Source organism: Zalophus californianus, chromosome 4 (genome assembly GCF_009762305.2).
Source record: "Zalophus californianus isolate mZalCal1 chromosome 4, mZalCal1.pri.v2, whole genome shotgun sequence".
Lineage (NCBI taxonomy): Eukaryota > Metazoa > Chordata > Mammalia > Carnivora > Otariidae > Zalophus > Zalophus californianus.
The window spans coordinates 188897289-188919775 of record NC_045598.1 but is presented as its reverse complement, the minus strand read 5'-3'; the positions used below and the strand labels follow the sequence as shown (position 1 = coordinate 188919775).

The 22487-nt window shown below is 50.8% G+C and overlaps 1 protein-coding gene across 10 annotated transcripts in view; it reads left to right on the top strand.

Annotated features, from left to right (window-relative positions):
• The first annotated feature begins 395 nt into the window (after positions 1-395).
• LOC113936366 (maestro heat-like repeat family member 5) overlaps positions 396-22487 on the top strand; it is a 70671-nt gene continuing 48579 nt past the window's right edge. For 6 of the 10 annotated variants that reach the window (XM_027619503.1, XM_027619494.1, XM_027619439.1 and 3 more), the window contains exons 1-6: positions 435-717; positions 8448-8629; positions 10079-10224; positions 11520-11648; positions 15548-15707; positions 17299-17351. In XM_027619503.1, coding sequence (XP_027475304.1) covers positions 569-717; positions 8448-8629; positions 10079-10224; positions 11520-11648; positions 15548-15707; positions 17299-17351 — 819 coding nt within the window. In that variant the 5' untranslated portion in view covers positions 435-568. Of the gene's footprint in view, positions 718-8447; positions 8630-10078; positions 10225-11519; positions 11649-15547; positions 15708-17298; positions 17352-22487 lie in introns of all 10 variants that reach the window. The other 4 variants (XM_027619456.1, XM_027619485.1, XM_027619466.1 and 1 more) reach the window with 4 other exon arrangements.

Here is a 22487-nt window from a genome sequence, read left to right as displayed (position 1 = left end):
CATCCTCACCCTCAGCCCCCCACTCATGAACCCCACCTGTAGAGCCTCCAACAGCCGAGTATGGGGACAAGGGGCCGGGCTGGGACCCGCTTTCTCTGCAGCCTTGCATCTGGACCATGGCCCTGTGGGAGGGGAGCTCATAAAGAACCTAATTCTGCCACTTTTCCCTGGTACGGAGCATGTATCAGATATCTGGTGCTGCGTAACAAATGACCCCAAAACTTAGCGGCTTCAAACAACACACAGTTACTATCTCATGGTTTCTTAGGTCAGGAATCCAGGCTTGGGTTAGCTGGGTCTTTGGTCTCAGGGTTCCTCACAAGCCAGAAACAGAAGGGCTGAGCCAAGGCCACATCAGCAATACACATGTACTGTACCCAGGACAGTGTCCGGTTCCACAGCACTGGCCCTGGGAAACGCCCCGAGAACTGGAACCATTGTGACCTCAAGGGTGAGGTCAGGGCCCACTGGAGCGGGAGAAGGGGAGACACAGAGATAGGGCTGCCCCACCGGGCATGAGGACAGAGCTGGAGGCTGGGGCTGTGGATTCTCCAAACCGCACCCCAACATGGACGGGCAGCATTCGGAAAAGCCACACAGCCACACCACGGCTGATAGGACGTCATCGACCACGTCCCAGAACTCCAGGTCAGTCCGGCGCCAGGCTGGGACATGTGGGAACCCAGAAGGGGACACCCGATGCCCTGCTTCCCACAGGTACGCTGGCTCCTCCATCTTTCAGGAGAGCGCCTCCCTGCAGAACAGCAAGGGGCACCCCCAGGGCGCATCTGGGGCTGAGCCAAGGAAAGAGGGGTCCCTGCGTCCAGGAACAGCGGTGGGTGGCGGCGGGGTTGGGGTTGAGCTCCCCCCGGCAGCCTTTGACTCGATGGAGAGGAGGCTGGGAAGGAGGCTATTGCATCCAAATGCGGCGTCAGCGTGTCGCCGTCCACGTCCACACATGCCTCCTGCAGGAGTGAGTGAGGGGGCTGAGGGACAAGACGGGCTGACACTGTCCGCCTGCTTCCCGGAGCCTCGGCTTCGCATCTGCAGAACGGACCGTCGGACGAAGGCCCGTGTACTAGCAAAGACGCGGCGTCCTGCGCAAGGCTGCTGCACCAGGGCAGGGGCTGGCAGGGGCGCAGGGTAGAGGTTGGCGGGGGGCGGGGGGGGGCGGGGGGGGGCGGGGGGGAGGGGGAGCAGGGCAGGGGCTGCCGGGGGGGGGGGGCAGGTGGGGGGGAGCAGGGCAGGGGGCGGGGGGGGCGGGGAGCAGGGCAAGGGTTGGCGGGGGCAGGGGCGGGCGGGGGGGGGGCGGGGAGCAGGGCAGGAGTCAGCGGGGGGGAGGGCAGGGGCTGGGGGGGCAGGGCGAAGGGGCCGGTGGGGGCAGGGCAGGGCAGGGGCAGGTGGGCTCCCTCCCCTGCCGCCTCAGACCCCCAGGGCCCCCTCCGCGGGCCGGGGCAGGCCCAGCTCTCCAGACTGTCCCCGGGCGGGTCCGGAGCGGGTTCCCGTTTGTGACGCCCCTCGTGGCGGGCTGTTCCAGAAGGAGCAGCTTCGCACCTGCTTTGAACTCGGTTATTTTGGTCCGCACACAGCCGTCTCCGTGTGTGTGTTGTCAGGCCCGGCTCCTCCTCTGCCACATCTTGGATCACTTAGAAGGCGAGAAAACGCTCCCCTCTGCAGCTGTTTGCCTGACTATGCTTCTGCCGTTTTCCTGGATTTAAAAATATCCTCAGTTTCGGTCGTCCCAGGGCTAGGATGCCGTTTTAGGGCAAGATGCCGGCCAAGTGCTTGAGGGCGGCGCTGAGCAGCCTGAGTGCCCTCCTGGTGCGGAGGGGAGCCGGGCTCCAACCCCTGGTGAGATGCCCACAGAGGTGGCACCAGCCAGCCTCCGTCGGGAAGGTCACACTTTCTGGGAGTGGCAGGGAAGTGGCTGGTTTTTTGAGAGGTGGCGGAATGGTTCAAGTGTGCACTGAGCCCCACCGGCCACCGTCCCCAGGATGCAGGCTTCGGACTCAGGCCGGGTCTGAACCAAACTCCTCCCACAGAGGCTGTGTGTCCTGGGGCAGGTCACTGAACCTCTCTGTGTCTCGGCACCGCTTGGTGTTGGTGTGTGAGGACAGTATGGAGTGTGATGAGGGGGGGATGGAGGGTCAGAGGAGAGGTGACGAGAGGGGCGCCCATCCCTCTCCGGCAGGACGTTGTGTGCAGCAGGGGCGAGCCGCCGGCCAGAATGCCTTCATCTATGCATCACTCACTCGTCCAGCCACCCAGCACGCCCACACCGGGCACCTGTCGGACAGCCTCACCCCAGCAGCACCCCAATGGCGGAGGCTCCCTGACCAGGCTGTCTAGCATGGCCCTGCAGCTTGTCCAAACCCTGTCCCTGCTCGATTTCTCCATCTCACTGCCCCCGGCTGGTGCAGGACAAAGTCTGTCCATCGCCTCTGCCCCAGAACACGAGCACTACGAGGGAAGGGGTTTCTTTGTGTGTCGTTCAGACAAAGCCCCAGGGCCTGGAGCAGTGCCTGGCATGCAATAGGTACTCACCGAAGGAATGAAGGCAGGAAGGGGTGAGGCTGCCCCGAGCACTGTGGAGGGCTCAGGAGATGGCCAGCCACTCCAGGCCAAGGGCCCCAGCCCATCTCTGCCCCACACCTGGTAAACGCTGTCATCCCGACACGTGCCCTGGACGTGGCAGCTTCCTGAGGACAGTCTGGCTGAGTGCAGAAATGCGACATCTCTGGCAATCCCAGGAGTGTCCCCTGCTTGGCCACCTGGTCACTGGTTCCCAAAGAGGCAGACGGTGGGGAGGCTCCTAAGTTCAGGCATGGCTATGGGATGGAGTGAGCATGAACGCCGTCTGGGAAGGGAGCTGGCAGAGGCAGGACTGCCAGGAACAGCTCCAGGAGGACGGGAGGAGGAGGGTCTCTCTGTCTGAGGAAGTCCCCCCAAGGCAGTGCGCCTCAGGCTCACCCGTTCACTCGTTCGATCTATCGACATTCACTGACAGCCTGCCCAGGACATGTTGGGGACCCAGGGATAGCCAGCACATCCCAAGGGACACTTGGGAAGGAAAAGGGCCAAGGGGTAGTCAGCAGTGCCACCGGGGTTCAGGAGAGCCAGGGAGGGCCCTCAGTCAGCTGGGGAGCCGGGGGAGGCACCCCAACCCCAGGATGCTCTTTCCAAGTCAAGAAGGCTGAGGGGTGGGCCTCTGTGCATTGCCTTGAAAGGGACACCTATCTTTATCAGATAGGTGATTTGCAAATATTTCCTCCAAGTCCACAGCTTATCTGTTCATTTTTTCTAGATGTCTTTCAAGAAGTTCTTAATTTTGATGAAATCCAGTTTAATATTTTTTCTTCTATGGATTGTGCTTTGGGTGTCACATCTGAGAAATCTTAAATCACAAAGATTTTCTCCTACATTTTCTTTGAGAAGTTTAGATTCTAGGTTTTGCGTTTAGGTCTGCAATCTATCTTGATTAATTATTGGATAGAGCGTGAAGCATAAATTGGGGGACATTTTTGCACGTGTACATCCAGTTATTGCATGCTGTCAGTGAATGTCGATAGATCGAACGAGTGAACGGGTGAGTCTGAGGCGCACTGCCTTGGGGGGACTTCCTCAGACAGAGAGACCCTCCTCCTCCCGTCCTCCCGGAGCTGTTCCTGGCGGTCCTGCCTCTGCCAGCTCCCTTCCCAGACGGCGTTCATGCTCACTCCATCCCATAGCCATGCCTGAACTTAGGAGCCTCCCCACCGTCTGCCTCTTTGGGAACCAGTGACCAGGTGGCCAAGCAGGGGACACTCCTGGGATTGCCAGAGATGTCGCATTTCTGCACTCAGCCAGACTGTCCTCAGGAAGCTGCCACGTCCAGGGCACGTGTCGGGATGACAGCGTTTACCAGGTGTGGGGCAGAGATGGGCTGGGGCCCTTGGCCTGGAGTGGCTGGCCATCTCGGTCATTCCTGAGCCCTCCACAGTGCTCGGGGCAGCCTCACCCCTTCCTGCCTTCATTCCTTCGGTGAGTACCTATTGCATGCCAGGCACTGCTCCAGGCCCTGGGGCTTTGTCTGAATGACACACAAAGAAACCCCTTCCCTCGTAGTGCTCGTGTTCTGGGGCAGAGGCGATGGACAGACTCTGTCCTGCACCAGCTGGGGGCAGTGAGATGGAGACAACTGGCTATTCTGGTTATTCAGTTATTCTTGATTGAGCTTTAGTATTTTATGACTAAGGAATTCATTTTATCTGGGTTGTCAAATTTATTGGCATCAAGTTGTTCATAATACTCTCTCACTATCATTTTAATGTCTGTAGGATTTTTAATGATGTACCTATTCTCCCTCTTTATATTAATAATTTGTGTCTTCTTTCTTTTTGCCCTAATAAAGCCTGATAGAAGTTTTCAAATGTATGTATCTTTTCAAAGAACCAGCTTTTGGTTTCATTGATTTTCTCTATTGTTTTTCTGTTTCCACTTCATTGATTTCTGCTCTACTTTTTATTATTTTCTTTCTTTGGGCTTAGTTTGCCTCTTTTCCCCTAGTTTTTAAGATGGAAACCTAGGTCATTGATTTCAGACCTCTATTCTTTTCTAATACTGTTAAGTTTTAATGCTATAAATTTCCCTCAAAGCACTGCTTTAGCTGCATCTCATGCATTTTTATATGTTGTGTTTTCATTTTCTTTCAGTTCAAAATACTTTTTACTTTCTCTTTTTAATTTCTTCTTGACCCATGCATTATTTAAAATTGTTATTTAGTTTTCAAAATACTTGGGGATTTCCCATCTATCTTTCTGTTATTGATTTCTAATTTCATTCTATTGTGGTCAAAGAGTATGCTTTGTTTGATCTGAATCCTTTTAAACCTATTGAGACTATTTTATGGCTCAGAATATGATCTATCTTGGTAGATGTTCCATGTGCATTTGAAGAGAATGTGTTCTTCTGTTGTTAGTTGGAGAGTTTTGTAAATGCCCATTAGATTACATTAGCTAAGAGTATTATTCAAGTCTTTTATATCCTTAATGATGATCTCTGTCTTCTTGTTCTACCAATTATTGACAGAGGGATGATGAAATCTTCAACTATGATTCAACTATTCTTCAACTAGTTCTCCTTTTGGTTCTATCTTTTTTACTTTATATATTATGAAGTTCTGTTATTAGGTTCATGAACATTTAGAGTTGTAAGTCATCTTGATGAATGATCCCTTTATCATTATGAATTGATTCTCTTTATCCCTGGTTATATTATTCACTCGAAAATATACTTTTCCTGATATTAACATAGCCACTTCTGTTTTCTTTAGAATATTATTAGCATGGTATATCTTTTTTTCATCTTTTATTTTTCATTGATTTGTGTCTATTATATTTCAAGTGTATTTCTTACAGGCAGCATATATTCGGGTCTTGATTTTTTTATTCAATTTGACAGTCTCTGCTATTCGATTGAGGTATTTAAATCACTTACATTTAATGTGACTATTGAAATGATTTTGCTTTAATCTACCATCTTGCAATTTGTTTTCACTTTTTTTCTTCTCTTCTTTGTTCTATTTTTCCTCTTTGCCTCTATGTCTTTTGTTGGCTTATTAGCTATATATATTTTTAGTTTACTCTCTGTTTGGTTTTTTAGTGATTGCTTAGGGCTTGTAGTTTACAAATTTACCATATCTCAGCCTACCTTCAAGTGATATTATGCCACTTTACTTATAGTATAAGAATCTTACAATATATTATTTCCTTTTCCCTTTCCTGGCCTTTATGGTATTGTTGACATATATTTTACTTCTACATTTGCTATAGGCCCTACAAAGCATTGTTATTTTTACTTTAAACTTGAAAAATAAGAAAAAGTATTTTACATTCACCTACATATTTACCATTTCCACTGTTCTCTGTTTCTTTTATGTGTTTCCATATTTCCATCTGGTATTATTCTCCTTCTACCTGACAGACTTCCTCAAACACTTATGGTGCAGGTTTGCTGGTTATGAATTCTTTCAGCTTTAGTGCATATGATAAAGGTTTGGTTATACCGTCAGTTTTTAATTTTTTTTTCTCTGAGTATAGGATTCTAGCTCGCCAGGTTTTTTTTTTTTCTCTTAGTGTTTTAAAATGTTGCCCCATGTCTCCAATGCTTGCATTATTTCTTTTTTTGAAAAGATTTTTTTTTAATTTTTTATTTGACAGAGAGAGAGAGACAGAGAAGGAACACAGGAGGGGCAGAGGGAAAGGGAGAAGCAGGCTCCCAGCAGAGCAAGGAGCCTGACACAGGATTCGATCCCAGGATCCCGAGATCATGACCTGAGCCCAAGGCAGATGCTTAATGACTGAGCCACCCAGGCGCCCTGCTTGCATTATTTCTGACTAGAACTATACTCTTGCTCTTCTCTGTATACCTTTGCATATAATGTGTCTTTCTTTCTCTGACTTTTCTCTGGCTTTCTTTCTTAAAATTTTCTCTTAACATTGGCTTTAGGCAATTTTATTTCAATGTTATTTGGTTTAATTTTCTTCATGTTTCTTTCACTTGAGGTTCATTGAGTTTCTTGGATCTGTGGGATTTGTAGTTTTTATTAATTTGGAAACTTCAGATATTATTTCCTCAAATATTGTTTTCTGTCTCCCTTTCTTCTCCTGTGAGGATTTACATTACACACACACTCTGTGCCTTTGAGGTTGTTCTACAATTCACTGATTGCTCTATTCCATTTTTTCCGGTCTTTTTTCTATTTGTGTTCCATTTTGGGGTAGTTTCTGCTGTAGTATCTTCAAGTTCACTAACCTTTGCTTCTACTGTATCTAATCTGCTCTTAAACTTATCCAGTGTATTCTTAAGCTCAAACATTGTATTCTTCATCTTGTTTATGTTTTCCATGTCTCCCCTTAGCATGCTTATGTTTTAATCTACCATGTTGAACACGTGGAATATTGTTACAATAACTACTAATTCTACCATTTGTGTCATTTCTGTGTTGCTTTTGATCAATTAATTTTTTTCTCCTACTTAGGGGTCATATTTTCTTGCTGTCATGTGTGCCTGGTAATTTTTTATTCAATGTGAACAAGACAAAAAACCATCAACAAATTCTATAGGTACATTATGTGGTATATTAGAAGGTAGTTCATCTCTTTTAACATTTACCCATTAATTTATTCAACCACATAAGAAATGTATGTCAGGGGGCACCTGGGTGGCTCAGTCGTTAAGCCTCTGCCTTCAGCTCAGGTCATGATCCCAGGGTCCTGGGATCGAGCCCCACACTGGGCTCCCTGCTCCGCAGAAAGCCTGCTTCTCCCTCTCCCACTCCCCCTGCTCGTGTTTCCTCTCTCGCTGTGTCTCTCTGTCAAATAAATAAATAAATAAATCTTTAAAAAAGTGTATGTCAGATCATGTCACTCAAAACCCTCTGTGGTTCCCCACTGAACTCAGAAAAAACCCCAAAGGCCAGAAGATGATGAACAATACCAGTGCTTCCCTCAAAGATGGAGCAACAAAGACCAGATTCCCCCTCCTTCCTTAAACAACTCAAAAACTGGGGGGGGGGGGGATACAAACCCACTAATATCAGACATTAGATATCCATATATCTTTAGTTATATCCTTAGTGGCTAGAAAGAATACACCATGCCCGTGGTCAGTACTTGGGAACTGGGAACTGTGAGTGAACAAGAAATGAGGTCCCAGAGCAAGTAGAGCAGAACCCACTTCTGCCAGGAGGGTCCAAGAGGAAGTTGTGAAACAAACAGCTTGGACACTACCCCAAAAATGAAGGATGCCTCCTATTTTGGCGCCTCTGGCAATGAGCACAGTCTGAAGGAATCCTGTCCCCACATTTTTGCAAAAGAAAAGGTGAGGGCTGATGTCCTTCCTTGCCCCTGCCACACAGCTCTTCTCAGTGTCTCCATCATGCACACATAACTGTTCTCAAGCACCAGGATAGTGGGGCCTGGGGCACAGATGAGGATGTGGTCCAGTGCACCCATCTTCGTGGCTCCTGCTCCCACCTGCTCCGCAGCTCTTGGACCTCTCTCAAAGACCCCCTCAGTGATATCTGGGTAGCCAGGGCACTCTCGTGTTTGTCCTGGAAAAGACTGGCTGCTCCAAATCAGTGCAAGAGCTGGAGCTGGGGATGCCATACCCTGAGCCCTCCAGGTCCTGCCAGTCATGTCTGTGCCACCTGCACTTGCTAGGAGTCAGGCCTCTCCAGGCCCACAGGCAATACTGCTGACTTAACAACATCCCTGAGGCCTCCAGACTCTTTCCCTACTCCCCCTTGGGGTTCAGCCACACCATTGAACAGAAAGGTGGACACACAGAAGGACATTGCCAAGCCTGATCCTGACCAACATGGCTCTCAGTGTCTACTGGGCTTGCATTCATGAATGCACAAAAAGTGCCCAGATACACACACACCCTGGACCTCTTTTCCATTTCAGATTCTCCTCCCATGTCTCCAGATCCACAAAGGACCTATCTTGCATGAAGGTACCTCAGGACCCTGCCCACAGGGACAGACAGGCACACCCCACCACCATCCTGCTCTGCAAGTCACAGAGCAGCCAGGCTGCTCTTGTGCCCAAGGAGCACAAGATGTTCATGGAGGAAGCCTATAATGCAGGTGATCACCAGCCCTGGGACTCTGGCAAGGTGGAGATGGCATGGTCAGGTTCCAACAGACCTCGTCAGGTCCCTCCACTCAAAAAAGTCCTGGGGATGAGGACCAGAAGGAATCCACACTGGTGGGATCTTGGGGATGTCAAGGACCTTGTGGACATAGCGAGGCTTTCAGCAGAGAGCCCTACACACCCCCCGTGGTCTCCTCATGCCTCCTGAGGCACCATCCAAAGCCCAAAATTTCCCTCCCTCCCTCCCTCACACTTCACCTTCCACTTTCTTCCCACACCTTTTCCCACTTAGGACCTCAGCCTTGGCCTGGTCCTCTCACAGGAATGCTTATCCCCTCATTCAAAGGATGACTTGCCTTCATCCTTCTAGGCAAAGTTAAATTGCCACCTCCTCTGAGTAGCCAGTCCTAAATGTCCCTCCCTCTTTGTTGGGATGTTTTGCCCCTCCCCTCGTTGTGTGCCCAGGGCCTTCTATACAACTACAGGACCAAAGTCCACTGATAGTGGGTAGGGTTCCCATGGGCTGGAGGTTCCTTCAGAACTGAGCTGGGCCCTGACTCTTCTTTGAGCCCTCAGTCACAGACCTATGGTGACACAGAGGGAACATCATTGAATGTTGACTGACTAGATGGAAGGTGAAGGGGTGAAGGGAGGAATAGATAGAGGGACAGAGGGATGGATGGTTAATTTGAGTGCATTGTGATTGATGGATGGATAAACTTATGAATGATGGGTGGATGGACAAGTAGATAGGTAAATTTATGAGCCGATGGGTGACGGATGGATGGATACATTTATTAATGCATGGATTGATGGGTGAATGTAAGGATGGACAGACAGGTGGATGGGTGGATGAATTGATGGACAAACAGACGTATGAATGAATGTGTGGGTGGATGGACAGATGGGTCAACGGATAGGTAGATGATAGATGATTGGATAAATGGATGCATGAAAAAGTGGTTGAATCAATGAATGGATGGAAATATGCATGGGTATATAAGGGTGTGAAATCTTCATGCATTCTTGCTTCTTTTTTTTTAAGATTTTATTTATTTGACAGAGAGAGACACAGCGAGAGAGGGAACACAAGCAAGGGGAGTGGGAGAGGGAGAAGCAGGCTTCCCCCTGAGCAGGGAGCCCGATGCGGGTTCGATCCCAGGACCTTGGAATCATGACCTAAGCCAAAGGCAGCCGCTTAACCAACTGAGCCACCCAGGTGCCCCGCATTCCTGCTTCTTATCCTATCTCAAACTCCAGGAGGATTGTTTGGACAGTCAGGAGGCCCAGGAATTCCCAATGTGTTCAGCTCTTCAGTCCTCATTTTCAGATCACTCTTTCCCATTCCTGGCCCTACACCCTTCTCTAGCCACTTATCCCTGATGGCACAATGTAACCTTCCCACATCACATCAACCCTCACACTTTTTCCATCTTCTTTAGCTATTTGCTTCAAGATGCTCCGGGACCTGAATAGTTCAGACCCCCTCCACCTGAAGTACATCATCAAGAAGATCAGGAACATGGCTTATGGGACCCCCAACCTGGTGCTGGAAACCATCCATGACTACTTTGTAGACAACCCCAAGGTGGGAGTTGCTTGGGTCATTGGAGGGACTGCATGGGGAGCAAAGGGGAGGGCCAGACCACAAATCCAGTTCAAATCTTGGCTCTTTGGTACAACTAAATGATTTGGGGCAAGTTGATCTCCTCGTATGTCCAATAGGCTGAGTGGGGAGGGAGGAAGTTGGACCAACATGTGTGACCACCCTCAGAATATCCCATGATGTAGATGTTATGATCCCTATAGATAAGAAAACAGGCTTAGGAAAGGGAAGTGATCTGCCTAAAGTCACAGAACGATTAAGTGGCAGAGGTGGATGGGTGGATGGATGGATGAATGGATGGATGGACAGACAGATGGATGGATGGATAGGTGGGTGGGTGGATGGTTGAATAGATGGATAGATGGTTGGATGGGTGGATAGTTGGGTGGATGGATGGATGGTTGGATGATGGGTGGATAGTTGGATGGGTGGATAGATGGATGGATGGATGGATGGATGGGTAGATGGATAGATGGATGTTTGGATAGGTTGGTAGATGGACAGATGGATAATTAACAGGAAAATCTGATTAAGTTTTAATGAATGGGTGAATAAATGAATGAATAAATGAATGAATGGGGGTTCCTGGGTGGCTCAGTTGGTTAAGTGCCTGCCTTCGGCTCAGGTCTTGATCCCAGGGTCCTGGGATCAAGGCCTGCATCAGGCTCTCCACTCAACCAGGGAAACTGCCTCTCCCTCTCCCTCTGTGATCTCTCTCGCTTTCACTCACTCTATAAAATCTTTTTAAAATAAATGAATGAATGAATGAACTGACTGTAGAGGCAGAATGCTTTTAAAATCCCATAACAGGGGCGCCTGTGTGGCTCAGTCGTTAGGCATCTGCCTTCGGCTCGGGTCATGATCCCAGGGTCCTGAGCTAGAGCCCCGCATCGGGCTCCCTGCTCAGCGGGAAGCCTGCCTCTCCCTCTCCCACTCCCCCTGCTTGTGTTCCTGCTCTAGCTGTCTCTCTCTGTCAAATAAATAAAAAATTTAAATTTTTAATAATAATAATAAAAAAATAAATAAAATCCCATAGCAGTTTCTGAGGATAGAGACAAACTTTTATTCGTCTGTCTCTGTAGAACCTAGTTCAGGGCCTGCACATAGTGCATGTTCACTAAATGGTTATTGGACAAATGGCCGAGTGCCTCCATTTGTCCTCTCCCTCTCCCTCTGGCCTCCTCAGCCTCCCCACACCTAGGCTTTCACTGGTGGCCACTCCCTGTGTGACCAGACCCAACATGCCTCTGAACCTCTGCCCACTCTGCCACCCACAGATCTCCTCCCGCCACAGGTTCCGGCTGCTCCACGTCCTGGAGGCAGTCATTGAAGCCAGCGACTCCCTGGAGGAGGCCTGGGAGAAGTCATTCATGCAGCTGGCCCTGGAGAACATGACCAAGTCCACGGTGTGCCTCCCATCCCAGCAAATAGGCCACTTCTGGGAACGCAGGCTGCTGCCCCCAGCATCCAAATAATGGTGGGGGTGCCCAGCCCTGAGGCTGACCAAGTGATCTCTGTCCTTTTCATTTTCTAACCACCAGCCCCTTCAGAGGGACAACCTCACGTGCCCATTTTGTCTGAGTCTACAGGGCCCATAAGTGGAAGCGCTGAATGTCAGCTGCAGTTTAGCGCCCTTTCCTGAAAGTCTCTGCCCTGCCGCCCCCCCCACCACCTGTTTTACCATTCCCACGGCCGCTGCCCACACCCAGCCTCTGAAGCCCTCCTACGAATCCCACCCACCCATTCTCCAGGCTTAACTCCGCCTCTGCAGCTGCCTCCTGGGTCCCGCCTGCTGGAAAGCACCCCACTCCTACCCGCCCACCTCAGGATGTGGTCCCCGGACCTGCCCCAGGCCTGCCAACGGCCTTGGGGACTTCAGCTCCCAGACTGCAGGGCTAGTAGCTCTGATTTAGACAGACTAGCCCAGGGTTGCCCTACTGTGGACGTGACTTGTCACCACAGGGCTGAGCCTTGGCACTCCACAAAGTGGGAATCTGTATATATGACCCCCATTTACAGACGGAAGGGGCCGAGGCTCCAGCCATCTAAGAGACTTGCCTGCAGCAGTTAACCAGCTGGTAAATGGCTGGTGTGACCAGTCTCCGTGCTCCCCACAAAGAAGTCTGTAGACCCTTCCAGTGTGGATATCAGAAAACAGGGAACAAAGTTGATAGCCAGTGTATTTGTGTTCTAAAATTCTGTACCTTTTTTTAAATTTAAGTCATCGTGTAAAGCATGCCAGTCATATTTTTGAAATGCAAGGCACCTACGAATAGTCGACAGACCAGTAGTAAGAGAGAGGGGCAATGGTGACCCAGGCTGTTGAGGGCTGCGGGACAAGCAGAGCCCACCAGCGTCTGGGTGGTGGCCTGGCTCAGCCTCCCTGAGGGTGGACAAGAGCCCCTCCGAGGCAGGGCACCGCCTGCTTCCGCACACGCCACCACCCACCACCAGCTCTCCAGCGTGGGCTGGTGCCATCACTTCTGTAGGTACCACGAGCTGGTCCAGGACTCACAGGGGAGAACAGGCACGTCATCACCCAGGTCCCAGCCAGCTGAGCGCGTCTGCTGGCATCTTGGTGTCTGAAGCCCAATCTGGGACCCCCATAGTCCATCCCAGCCGGGGACGGTGTCTCGGAGACCCCAAGCCTTCCTCTTTTCTGGCTCGCTCTCTTGCTTTGGAGATACACACCCTCCGGCAGCTTCTTGAAAACATGCGCTTGGGAAGTACAGTTTGAGACCAGGCATTTCTGGAAATCTGTCTGTTCTGGTTCACCCTGGACTCTGTGTTGGAGACCGTGGACAGAAACATCTGAAATGAAGTCAGGATGGTCAGGGTGGTACCGAAGGCCACCAGGGAGGTGGGTCTCATGCACATCCCCGCCTGGATGAGTGTGAACTTCAGGCCAAGCTGACTGCAAACGGCCACATTGTGTTGCATTTCCCAGAATGAGGCTTATTTCCCTGAACGCCGACCTAGCAACCAGCATAGTGACTTATCCTGTGCAGACCAAGGTTAATTAGTTTTGTCTACACCAATCATAATTCTTTCAAACGGTTTCGATAAGCCTGTGGGTTTTGCCTTTATAAGCTGTTTCTCCTCCCCCATTTCAAGCACATTTCTGTTTCCTGCTGAATCTGTGTCTCCCCGATTGGGATTCCCAAAGATCCCAAATAAACTTTTGGTTTGCTTTGCAGTTCAGTACTTTCCCATTCGACAAGATCATTGTCATGTTGGCGGTAGCATCCCGTGGTCTCCCGGCTGCCCCTGGTGCCGCCGTAGAGACTCCACAGCCATTCTGGACATTAGACCTCTCTCCGCCCTCACCTTCCTGCTGACGGGCATGCAGCATCTTCCCTGTGTGTGCACGCTCTGCAGCTCCCCAAGGGCGCCTCGCTCTGGGTCTGTCCCAGTCACCGTGCCTTTCCGCCCTGCCTCCTGCAGTCTGGCTGCTTGGGCCCTTTGCTTCTGGAACATTCCTCACTTAATTCACTGATGGTCTCACCTCCTGGGTTTCTCTGCCCAAGGCTTCAGGGACATCTGACACGCTGGTGCAGGCTGCTCGGTGGTCCCCAAAATTCTCATCTGGTCTCTCCTCGAGCAGCTCCCTGTCCTCTGTTCTGCTCTCTGAAGACTCTTTGTCTCCCAGACTTCCTGTTGCGTTTCCGGCTCTGCTCCTTGTGCCTTCGACTCTCTCGTGATCTTGATTTTGTCCCCAGAATGTTCCTTTTTGCATCATGCTGTTTATAGCACTTGTGGATGCAATACCTCCTCTTATCTCTCAGGATGTTAAAGACACAGCTTCGTTCGAAGTTTTCATTTCTCTGTTTGGCCTGTATTTCCTCCAAGGAGCTGTTTTCTGGGTTTTGTCGGGTGTGTGGTGGTGGTTTTCGTCTCCCACACCCGAGCCTTCTCCAGCGTGGCTGCCTGCCCATGGTTAGTGCCGATAGGGAGCTCTGAACACACGGGCAGGTGGTGGGATTCGGGGTCCACTGTAGAGTACCGGTGAGCCCACCTCTGCCCGGCACCCATGTTGACCTCTATGACTTTTGTCCTGGGCTGCCCAGAGTTCCCAGAAAAGACCCTAATATGGTGCCTGGCCAGAGGGAAAGCCCCCCAGGCAGCGCTGTGGAGGACCTGGCCTCCCGCCACAGACCCATGCCTGCCCCCTCCGGTGACCGAGCCTCTGGACTTTGCCGGACCCTGCAGGTGTGCAGAGTGGGCACAGCATCGGGCACCTGACTCCCTCGTAAACCATCGCACCATCCCCGGGGTCCCGCTCGCTGCAGAGGTCTGGGAGACGCGCCCTCCGCGAGTCCCCCCAGCAGTGGCAGACCTGGCTGCGTGGGCTCGTGCTCAGCCCTTTTACCTCTCACTCACCAGCTCTCCAGCTCCCAGAACGTGGATACTATTGTCCTTTTTAAATCATCTCCTAAATGTCGTTGAGTTGAGGTGTTGTCTTGAAAGAGCAAAATTGGCTTCAATCCACCACCTTAATGAGAAGCCCTCGTATGGAAACTTGCAGTAAATTATAAACGACAGAACGACTTCATATGAGGATTCCAACAACATCGCAGGGCATTCAGGGAGGGACTGTAGACCCCCTCACTTTCAGATGCCCCCAAATGCGGGCCGGACCCCTGGCCTCGGCCCGGCGATGACCCTGTGGCACCAGCCTCACACCAGCAGCCACAGAAATCACCTGGTGGTTCCTACCAAGAACCGGAGAAAAGAGGAACCCGAAACTAGAGCAGGTGTAGCTGCACAGGGCCAGACTCCTCTGTGCCCGCGGCCACCACTTCACCAGACCGTGGTGGGCGGGCCTCTGCCCCCAGCAGCGGACACCCCGCCTCCTCGGGACACAGAAGCATAGACTGGGGCTCGGAATTCACGGTGCGAAAGAATCAAAGGCCGTGACATTGTTCCGAGCCGCCAGGAGCTCAAGAAAAGAGGTGACGTTGACAGAACCCCTCAGGCCGCATCTCCTGAGTGTGGCCCCCGGGGGCGGGCTTTAAAACGGGACGAGCTGCGGATAGACAGGTGGGCCGGAGCGGCGCAGGAAGCACTGTGGGTTTCCGGAATGGTAGGAGGACCAGGGATGTTGAGAGTCACAGGAAGCTCTAAGGCCTGGGGTGGAGCCCGCCCTTCACCTGCCCCCTGTGTATATTGGGCTATCTTGGCCTCAGTTTCCTAACGAAAAACTGGGTTGACAACAGCTGCCCTGCCCACCAAGCTCGACCCTGTGTGTGAAATGCCAAAGCTTTGTCCAGGTGCCCACTCTTCCTTTGCGCCTCCCACCCTCCAGGAGCTGGAAGAGGCGTACCAGGACGCGGCCAGCAACGTGCTGCTGGCCATCTGCAGGCACTCGTGGCGGGTGGTGGCCCAGCACCTGGAGACCGAGGTCCTGACGGGCGTCTTCCCGCACCGCAGCCTCCTCTACGTGATGGGCATCCTGACCTCTAATGGTATGTCCCGCCCTAGGGGCCTGAGGCACCCCCCAGCCTCACCGTGGCCACCCTCTGCCCGCCGGCTCCCCAGGGCAGTGGCGGGGCACGTCACAGGGAAAGAGGCGGAAGGGGGCTTGGCAAGGCTGTTGACCTGGGGGACGAATGCAGAGCCGGGCGTCAGGGACACAGCAGTGAAGCATGTCCGTGCCAGGGGCAACGGGCTGTGGTCCGAGCCCTCCATAGCCCCCAGCCCCATGGCCCACTCGGGCCACATCAGGACCCCCATGAAAGGAGACCTCCAGCCCACCCACTGTGCTGCTGGTCCCCACTGGCCCATGCTCCCAGGGGGAGCATTTCCACAGTGGCCTGGACAGAAGCAGGACAGAGCAAGGAAGCCCTGGAGGTGACCCAGGATGGGTGTGAGGCCTGCACACTGCCACACAGGCCTGTCCCTTGGTCACTGAGGCAGGCGGGCGCTCCTCCTCACTAGCAGACAAGGAAGCCAAGCTCCAAGAAGCAGTGTGAGGGGCCCAGAGCCACCCAGGAGCGCGTCACAGGCCTGTGGCATCCGCATCCCAGTGTTTTCACAGCAGCACCGACCCTGAGCCGTAGGAAGGCCACCCTGGACAGTGGGGTCTCTGAGGACCCTGAGGGAGGACCCAGAGGGAGGAGTCTTCCCAGGGAGAGTGTTTAGCTAATGCAGAACAACCAACTCTGGCTGAGCACCTGCCCTGTGCCGGGCTCCCTGCCCTCAGGAGCTCACGGCCTCACAAGGGAGGCAGACGCCAGCTTTCATTCAGGCACCACTCACTCACAAGTGTGAGCTGAGCACACTGCTGCCCCCAGCAGGTACTGGGCCGCTCCGGTGGCCATCAGGGAGGGCTTCCTGAAAGAGGAGGCACCCAAGCCTGAGCCATGCCTCGAGGAATGTGTAGGAGTTTGAGGAGGGAATGGTGTGTGTACCCCCAGGGCCTCAGTGAGAGGCTGGGGGCGATGGGAGGAAATGGATGTAGCGGCCAGTCATCTACAGGGGGACTCAGTCCAGCGGGAGAAGCCTCAGAGGCTGAGCTTGGGAGTTTGGGCTCCAAGGCTGGGAGGAGGCAGGCCCCAGCTTAACTCAGCTTCGGACACCCTGCCCGGGACTAGCAAGCTGACCTCTGTGCCCAGGTCAGCTCTGAGACCCCCAGGGCCATCCCCAAAGCTGCCCTCCCTCTGAGGTTGAGTTTCCAAAGTTCCATAAAAGATTTCCGTTCTCACAACACACCCCTCTCCGAGCCTCATTTCCCCACCCTCAAGGGGATTCTAGCACATTCCAAATGGCCATGCCCAGAGGGACCCCTCCATTCACCATCAGAGAGCCTGAGGCCCTGAGAGGCAACATGGCCCACCTGAGATCACACAGGAGGGGTGGCAGGGTCACAACTCGCAGCCCAGCTGTCCAGACCCCGAGCCCAAGCCCAGCTCACTGCCCTCACAAAGCCAGGAAAAACAGAGGCAGGACTCACCCAGACTCAGTCCAGTGCCCAAGAGCTGGGGGAGAAGGAGCCTGAGATCCAGCCCCAGTGTGGACGTCAGACCTGGCCTCCAGCGATGCCCTTCTGTCCCACAGAGGCAGTCTTCAACCAGGGAGAGAAGGCATGCTGGGAAGAGCAGCTGGCCCAGGTAGGGACGAGCCCAGCCACTGCAGCCTCTTGCGGGGATGATGGGGTCAACGGGGGAGCAGGGCACCTGCTCACCCTGGGAGGTGGGCGTCGGGGAGGGGAAGGAGAGAGAAGCCCCACAGGTGCAGATGAGCAAACAGGCTTGGAGGGGAAAGAACTCATGGGGCTGGTCCCTGGGGGAGTTGGGAGTTGAATCTTGGTCTCTAGATGCCTGGTGTAGAGCAGATGTCCAGCCAGACAAGGCCCTTCCTTCCCATCCTGAGTGCTGGATTCACAACCGAGGGGCCAGAGAGCATGCAGAGACCACATCTGAGACCAGGGAGGGAGGAAGCAGCCCGGAGTGGACGGTGCCACCACAGCCAAGGAGTGGTGACATGCAGACCCCCCCTCTGACCACATACCCATGTGAGGGGCTCCTGTGGCTGGGGAAAGGGACATGGGCCCCCTGGCAGTCCTAGTAGACCTGGGCGGCCTACTTTGCCTCTCTGTTCCTTAGTTTCCTGGTCTGTCCAATGGGGATAAAAATACTTTGCTCAAATGTTTGTTGTGAGGACTACAGGACACAATGCACGCAAAGTGCTTATCACTGTGCTCGATACACAGGGGGCCCTTGTTGAATGCTGGTTAATATTTTCCGTTACTAACAACAGCGGCAGCAGGGCCGCTGTAACAAGTGGCAGAAATAATACCAGGGCCGCAAAATTGCTGGTAATTAATAGAAAAATAAGACAGAAAATCACTAAGGCTAGAGAAGTCTTGAACAACATAATTAACCAAATTGATCTAATTGACATTTCCTTCAAATGTAAATAGAACATTCACCAAGACAGGTCGTTTGCTGGGCCATAATCAAGTTTCAGTAAATTTAAAAAAAGACTGAAATCAAACAGAATACATTGTCTGACCAGAATGTAAATCAGAGATCAATAGCAAAAATGTATCTGGAAAAACTCCAAATATTTGGAAATTAGACACTATACTTCTAAATAACCCATGGGTCAAAGAAGAAGTTGCAAGAGAAAGTAGAAAATACTTTGAACTGAACCATCATGAAAACACAGCTTATGAGAATTTGTGGGGTTCAACAGAAAACAACCTCAGAAGGAAATTTATGTTTTTAATGCCTGTATTAGAAAAGAAAGGTATAGGGCGCCTGGGTGGCTCAGTTGGTTAAGCGACTGCCTTCAGCTCAGGTCATGATCCTGGAGTCCCGGGATCGAGTCCCACATCGGGATCCCTGCTCAGCAGGGAGCCTGCTTCTCCCTCTGACCCTCCCCCCTCTCATGTGCTCTCTCTCTCTCATTCTCTCTCTCAAATAAATAAATAAAATCTTTAAAAAAAAGAAAAAAGAAAAGAAAGGTATAAAATCTATTATCTAAAAAGCTATCCAAAAAGGTACAAATTAAACCCAAAGTAAGTAAGAAGGAAGGAAATAATAAAATCTAGTGTACCAAAGAAATTTTTTAAAGTGACAAAACAATAGTGAATAAACCCAACAGTAAGTTATTCAAAATGTTTGATAAAATGATAAGCTCTTTGACAGCCAGACCAAAAAAACTAAAAACACAAAATGCCCCTCTCAGAACAGAAGGAATATCACTGCACATCCATTAAGCATGGGACGGTAATAATAAAATATGATTCCAATAAATTAAGCAGTTTAGATTGAATAGACAAAGTCCCTGAAAAACACAAACTACCAAACTAACACAAGAAGAAACAGAAAATCTGAGCAGTCTTGTATCAGAGAAATTTGAATCATAATTATAAACCTTCTCACAAAGAAAACTCCAGGCCCAGATACTTCACAGGTTAATTCCATCACATAGTTAAGGAATAAATACTATCAATTCTCTACAAATTCTCTCAGAAAAATAGGAGAAGGAACACATCCCAAATCACGTTATGAGGCCAGCATAACCCTGATATCAAAGTCAGACAAAGAGGTTATGGAAAACTACAGACCAATACCCTCCATGACCTTAAGTCAAAATTTCTTAATAAAATATCCACAAAATGAATCCAGCCAAATACAAAAAAAGATAATACACCATGATGAAGGGGGATTTACCCCAGGGACATGAGGTCAGTTTAATTGTGAACAGTAAGTGCCCATTCAATATGTTCAGAGAATAGAAGTACGGAAATTATCGCCATCTCAATGAAGGGAAAGCATTGGACAACAGGCAACATCTACTTGTGATTTGATGTGTGTTTTCCCACCAAGCGATTCTCCAGTTCTCAGTGGACCCTGAAAGAGTGTCATCTCAACTCTGACATGACCTGGAGACGGCATCAGACCCACAGGTGGAGGGCTCTGTCCCACGAGACGCCCCCACTTCAGACGCCAACCCCAAGTCCATCTTGTGACCTATGCTTCTGACCAACCAGCTCCAGGCAGGAGGTTCCCACGCCCCCTGCCATGGGTTTGATTCATCTGCTAGAGCAGCTCACAGAACTCAGAGAACATTTCACTCACTGGATCACTGGCTTAATGTAAGAGGATCTAATGCCGGACCAGCCAGCGATGCACAGGCCGGGTGTGGGGAAGGGCACGGAGCCTCCTTGTCTCTCCAAGTGAGTCATTCTCCCCACATTGGCACCAACATGGAAGCTCCTGGACCCCAGTCTTGATGCGTGTTTATGGAGTCCTCATTACCAGGCATGACTGAGGAAATTGTTGGGCATTGGTAATGAGATCAATATGCAGCCAAGCTCTCCTCCCTGGAGGTTGGGGGTGGGACCAAAAGTTCCAACCCTCTAATCATGGTCGGCTCCCCTGGCCACCAGCCCCCGTCTTGTGGTTACCTACATACGGGCTCTCCAAAAGTGACCACATCAGCATAAACTCAAGTGTGGTTACAAGAGGCTTGAATGAAAACAGAGGACACCTTTATCTTTCTTATCACTTAGGAAATCCCGAAGGTTTTAGGGGCTCTGCCAGAAATGGGATGAAGAGCAAATATATATCTCTTATTATAAATCACAATATCATAATGATAATGGCCCTCAAAGTAGGAGTAGGAGGAAACTGACATCTCTGGGGAACCTATACACCTAAAGATGACCAACTGAGCACATTCCTATTGAAAATCAGAACCACTCCCCGCACTCCTTGTCCACATTGCACCGCAGTTCCTAACCAGTGTAAGAAGGTCAGAAAAGGCAGGGAAAGACATACAGCTTGCAGCAGAAAAAGTAAAACTAACTTTCTTTGCAGACAATGTGGTTGCATATACAGAAAACCTTACAGAAGCTTAACAAACACTACAGTTGTTCATTGCAAGTAGAAATTAGCAAGATCTCAAAATATGAGATCAATATGTAGAAGACTACCGAATGTTTAGACTAGCAACAAACAATTGGAAAATAAAGTTTAAAAAAACAGTGACATAGCGACATTAAAAACATAAAAGACGCAAAGACACATTTAACAAAATATCTGCAAGATCCTCACAAAACAGTGTAGAAAGCAATTAAAGAAAGCCTACACAAGTAGAGATGTGGAATGTTCATGGATAAGAAGACTCAGCAATGGTAAGATGTCACTTCTCCCACAATCGATTGATTCAGTGTAATGCCTATCAAACTACAAAATTTTCATTTAATGAAAATTTTAAATAAAAATTAAAATTTTACATGGAAATTTCACAGGACCTTGAATAGCCAAAACAATCTTGAAAAAAAGGAGAAAGTTGCAAGAATCACAGCACCTGATTGCAAGATTTACCATTGTTTAAAAAAAAAATGGGTAAACGTAAAGCTCAGTTGGCTTTATTCAGTGATTTCATGAATCGGGCTGCATCCCATCGGGTGCCTAGAAGGGGGCTGCAAAGTTCTGCTCACATGGGAGAATTTATAGGTTGCAGAGGCGGGGACCAGGAAGGAGCAGGGTACGTCACCTTTCCTTGGGGGCCCACAGGGGTCTACCAGGCGTCTACCTCACCCCTGCTAACCAGGAAATCCCAGAGTGACCACAGGTCACAGGCCTGGGGGAGGCAGATACTGCAGCCAGGTGAGGTGCTGTGCCTTGTTTTGGTGATATGCACTTAGCACAGGTGGCTCCATGTGGGGCCTCTTATGTCTCTCTTTTAACAGTGGCCCCCTTTGGGTGAGACTCACGGCTTAATGAGAAAACTGGTCAGAAGCCAAGGCATTCGAGGCACCCCCACCATTGCCATGAGGTTCCCGCCGCCTCTGTCCACCCTGTGTGACACTCACAGGTTGTGCCATGTTTGCTAAATCTCTGTGATAGTCACAGGTCAGGACTTCAAGTTCACAGGCTTCACATTGGTCGCATCTCTGTCTTCGTTTCTTTCCTGGTGTTCCAGTCTTGGGGAGGTTGTTGGCTTGATGAGCACACCAGGGTTGTTATTGTGATGACTATGAGCAGGGGAATCCCAAGTGGTCAAGGCTCACGTGATCTCCCCGTGCAATGGGTGCTGCATCCCTGGAGACAGTGGGAGGTACACCCCAAGGGGGAAACACGTATTCCAACAGTTTCTTTGTCACTGTGAGGGCATGGGCCCTGCAGCAGGGAAAGGCTTCAACCCGTCCAGAAAACAGCATCCAGTAGCAAGGACATGTTGATAACCCATGCCACGTGGTGGTGGACAAGTTCCAGCCTCAAGTGCTCAAAGCATCCGGAGGGAGGCGTTAGGAGGCCTCCGGGAACAAAATTAGTTTCCCTGGGATTATGGACCCAACAGGTCAGACGCTGATGGTAGACTGTTTTTGAAATTTTGTAGAAGTTCTCCCTCTGATGTGTATTCGTATTTTGAGTCATCTTAAATGCACCGTGGTGGATGAAGGAATGCAAAAACCCCCCAAAATCGGGTTTGCCGGGGAGCCAGGAAGGACCAGGAGGCCCTCTTGGGTTGCCCACGGCCCCACCTGTTCGCCGAGTTCGCAAACCATCATTCGCCCGCCGTGGCGTCTTGGGTTCAGGAGCAGACTCCTTCCATGTTTCAGAATGGCAAATATCTGGCAGTGAGGGGTCATTTTTTGCAGAGGCAGAATGGATTCAGCCTTTAGAGACGGTGTGGCCGCTGCCTTTCCGCAAGGACAGCAGGTGCTTCCCAAGGCGCAGGCTCAGTCCTTCTAGCGTGAGTCACAGTTGTGATGACAGCGATTCCAG